The sequence below is a fragment of the Cyphomyrmex costatus genome, unplaced genomic scaffold, assembly GCF_001594065.2.
Source record: "Cyphomyrmex costatus isolate MS0001 unplaced genomic scaffold, Ccosl1.0 scaffold1047, whole genome shotgun sequence".
Lineage (NCBI taxonomy): Eukaryota > Metazoa > Arthropoda > Insecta > Hymenoptera > Formicidae > Cyphomyrmex > Cyphomyrmex costatus.
This window is the reverse complement of record NW_017275005.1, coordinates 63,312-67,873: the sequence shown is the minus strand read 5'-3', so window position 1 is coordinate 67,873 and position 4,562 is coordinate 63,312. Positions and strand designations below refer to the sequence as shown.

The window sequence follows — 4,562 nt, the reverse complement described above, 5'->3', positions numbered from 1 at the left end:
AAAATCAGTTCTCTTTTATAATTATATAATTATATAAAGAATAGAGAGAACTTAATAGAATAGAGAGAAATTAGTAGAGATTCTAAACATATCTGATACGATTGGAATTATTAAAAATCTCTTCAATATTGTATCAGATAATTTTAGAATCTCTATTAATTTGTTCTCTCTATTTTTTATACTGTATAAACCTTCTACTAAAATATTCTGTAAGTTATTTGTCATTGTCGTTAAAAGGCAATGTGTACTAAAACCAAGTAATTTTATATTTGACGTAATCTTGATTTTCTCACTGTGTTTACTGTGTAAGTTGCCTTTTACTTTACTATTATTTATTTGTCTGGTAGTTATTTCAATATTATCCTATGAAATAATTTATTATTTATCAGGATATTCTTGTAAAAGTATAAAATAAAATAGAGACCTAATAAATAATAAATTATTAGTACATTGCCTTTTAAAACGATACATTACTTTCAGGATATTAAATAGTAAATCTGAAAAGTACAACATAAAAAATAACTTCTTTCATAATTATATAGAATAGAGAGAACAAATTATTAATGGAAAATAGGGAAAAAACTAACAGATAAATAAAAAACAACTCACAAAGTAAATACAGCGAGATAAAATTACTTGGTTTTAGTACACATAGCATTTTAAAAACATTGATACGTAACTTTTAGGATTTCAACTCTTGCCATTTCTTTTGAGGTATTTCCTTTCCATAAATCTAAAAATAAAGCACAAAGAATCAATTCTTTTATAATTATAAAGATAGAGAGAACAAATTAATAGAGACTGTAAAACTTATCTGAAACAATATTGAAGAAATTGAAGAGAAACCAATAACAAAAAGATACCAAGCCTCCAATCAAATAATTGTGTTAAATCAGGAAGATTCAAAATGTGAGATTTTATAATCCACTGTACGAAAGGATGCTGCAAGAGAAGTTATTCTAACATATTCCAATTTGTCTGTATATACATTTAAAACAATATCTCCTATAAATAATAAATGTATCAGTTAATCTGAAAATAAATTACAGCACAAATTCTTTCATAATTATAAAGAATAGAGAGAACAAATTATTAATATAAACCAGATAAATAAATTACTTGGTTTTAGCACACATTGCATTTCAACGACATTGACACGTAACTTTCAGGATATTCTATCAATCTGAAAATAAAGTATAACACAAAGAATCAGTTCTTTTATAATTATATAAGGAATAAAGAGAACAAACTATGACATAATTTATTATTTATCAGGATATTATTGTTTCCATATTTGCTACGGAATTCGGGATTATTGATATCTCTAATTTTCATTACGGATATAGATCAGGAAGCGGTATGCGAGAATTAGAATTACCGATTTTTATGTATTGATTTGTTTTAACGGTAGATTAATTTAAATCAGTACCGTAATTCATCGCTCGTGAGAATAGTGAAGTGTGTTCTAAAATCCAGCGAGATGTTAGTATAATGTAAAAGAGAATTTTCTTAAAATATCATCACCATAATCTTATTTCTCTTTCTCTCTTCTAGGAAAATATTCCTAAACATTTTTAAAGCATCCTCAAGCAATCCGAAATTTAAATGCGAGCTTGTATATTTAAGATAATCTCGGGCGTGTCGCAAAATGCATTACAACTCTCCCAGACTTATGAGAATTTTCAGAGAACGTCTTTTCAACCTCTTAAAAACTACCTTAAATCTTAGTGCGATTTCAAAGGTCTCAAGAGTTTCGAGAATATTTAGAACACTCTTTGCGTTTCTTCTCAAGAATCTTGAGTGTTCGTACAATTAAAAGACTACGGAAACGTGCCATTAGAAGCTTCGGTTTTTTGGCTTGTATTAGAGGAAAAAAAACAAAAGGTAATTAAAAAATAAATCGTATATCTTAAGTAATAAGGGCATTAATCGTTTATCTCTCGCCATGACCTAAAATTAATCAGAAATGTGAAAGAAAAGAAATTGAACTTTCTTTTAGCAGCACCTCTTTTGAGATGTGAAGAAAGAAAAGTTTTATAAAATGATATCAAGATGAAAAGACAGTCAACTTGACGCTAAAAGCTTCTAATATGCTTCAAAAGGCCTTGAGAAAGCGTTCAGATTCATCGAATTATGCGCTTGATGTTCTTTACCAAGTGTCAATTGCGCAGTCGTTAAGTGAAGTCTTCAAATTCCGTGACCTGAATGCATAAAATTTATTTTCTTAGAAATTGCATTTACGATACTGATGCGGAAACTCACAGAATTTCAGTGTACGATGGTATCTCATATTTACAAAGATAATATATTTCGTTTGATTGCGATGAAATATTCATTTTGTTTGTAGTTTTATTGTATTTGTGACGATCACAGCTGAAAGCGTAAATATGAATCTAACATGTCGATATGAAAAATATATAAAGCACATGTAATCAATACGCGTCTCGGTTATGTCAATAATTTATTACGGTTAATACGGATATTATTCGACTTCGCAAATCGGATTTAAGTTTTTTATTTTTCAAACGATTGTAGGATAACATTGCAATTAGAATTACATCGATTATTTTCTAACCAAGCTTCAGCTTGAACGCTGTGCAAGTTTTGTTGCATACATAAAAAAAAACGAATTTATTGAGTATGTAAAAATTTAATTAGATACACATTCGAAAATAATTTTGTTGGATCACTAGGAATCTCAAGCAATGCTCCAAAAAGTTTGACATTTTAGCAACAAGTTTTGAACGCTCTGCATAATTATTTTAATAGCACAACAAAATTATTTTCAAATCTGTATCTAGTTAAATTCTTAAATACTTTAGCAAAATCCGTTTCTTGTATAATTCGTTAGTATAGCACTAAAAAATAATTAGAAAAATCAAGACGCATCTCTTTAAATGCCTGTAAGACGATTTTTAAACGTCAGTATTATCTGCGGCATTAATCTGATGAAGACGACAGTTAGGTAATTCATTAAGGAAAACGGGATCGCGAGTTGTCTCACCGAAGGAGATGAGGCCGCTGTTCAGCATAGACAACTTGATCTGACTGGGAATAGAGGCGAGACTCTGTCCGGGATTTAGGTGACGCTTTCTGGGCGGTTTCTCCGGTGCTCGGGGCGCGCTTCTGCTCCTGTGGTGATGATGATGCTTCCTGTGCGAATGGGAATGCGAATGGGAACCGACGGCGGTCGAAGCCGCGCCTGTACGATCGGAACCGACGCTACTCAAACCGAGAACACCGCCGCCGCCGGTCGACTGCGTTCGTAAGGATGACATGTTCTGCAAAATTAAAAAAGAGAAAGACAAAATTAATGAAAATATAAACGTAGAATCTGTTTTATAAAATATTAAATATGACGTTTAAAAAAATATTTCTTATACTACTAACAATAAGTTGCATAAATGTGCAAAAAACTAATTTATTTTTGATAAATTGTTCTTACTTATTTCATTTGTGTTAACAAATTTCGAGTTCTCCTTGCAAATTCTTCTTTCCTTCATAATGTTTTGATTTTTAAAACATCTATCAGTCAGTAATGATAATATTATTTTCTTAAGAGAAACAGAAAGGGAGAAAAATCATATTCTCTAGGTCTTATACACAGTTAAGTAAAGGACTTTAAGACATCACATAGAATTTTAAAATATTTTAGAATTAATCCTTTCAAGACGGAAGCTTTTTAACAAATAAATTTAAAGAAAACCTTTTTATAAAGGTCGCTGAATTCGATTCTGGCTTTAAAATTCTAAAATTCAAAATAAAATAATTTAATACAAAACTAAGAAGGGCAAAGAGCCAAATAAATCTATCGAAAAATATTAAATATATAAAATTTAATAAAACGCTTTAATAATTACAAAAAGACAGACGTTTCGACACCGATCGGGTCATTATCAATGTTACAATTAATAAAGTTAACATAAAAAATGAACCCATTCTTCTTCCATTAAAAATTGATCCTAATAAAAATTATTTACGAATTAATAAAATTATAACCAAAAAATTAATACTAAAAAAACAATTACCTTAAATATTAATCTTCATATAAGTCGGTATAGAATGAATCATATGTTGAAATAAGTATAAATTGATCCTAATAGAAATTATATAAATTAATGAAACTAACAGCAATAAAAATTAATTAATAAAAACAAAAACTCTATTACCTTATCAAAAATAAAAAAGAAGCAACAAGTCCATAATTAAAATTCATCGAAGTCAATTAATATAAAATATATTTGAAAACTGTAAGTCATTTTGCGGTATCTTATCACTATGATGTCAAAAAAGGTAATGTAGTTGAAAGTCACAAGCGAAGGAAAGGAGAAAACAACAAGGAAGGAACATTTAAGAAAAGGAAAGGGAATGTATCATATTGGTGTATATCTCGGGCAATGACTCGGTGTCATTTTGTTTATTTATGCCATGTGTCTGTTTTTTAATGTGAACCATCTCAGATATTAATCTTTTTCTGTAAGAAGGTTCTATATCCAAAATCTCAACATTGTTCCATTTAAAATTATGATTCAATTTTAATCTGTGGTCAGTTACCACAGAAG

The 4,562-nt window shown here is 29.1% G+C and overlaps 1 protein-coding gene across 1 annotated transcript in view; it reads right to left on the bottom strand.

The window, feature by feature from the left end:
- Nucleotides 1-2,915: 2,915 nt before the first annotated feature.
- The window catches only part of LOC108774027 (uncharacterized), a 53,730-nt gene continuing 52,083 nt past the window's right edge, over nt 2,916-4,562 (bottom strand). The window contains exon 2 of the mRNA XM_018540036.1: nt 2,916-3,281. Coding sequence (XP_018395538.1) covers nt 2,916-3,281 — 366 coding nt within the window. The remainder of the gene's footprint in view (nt 3,282-4,562) is intronic.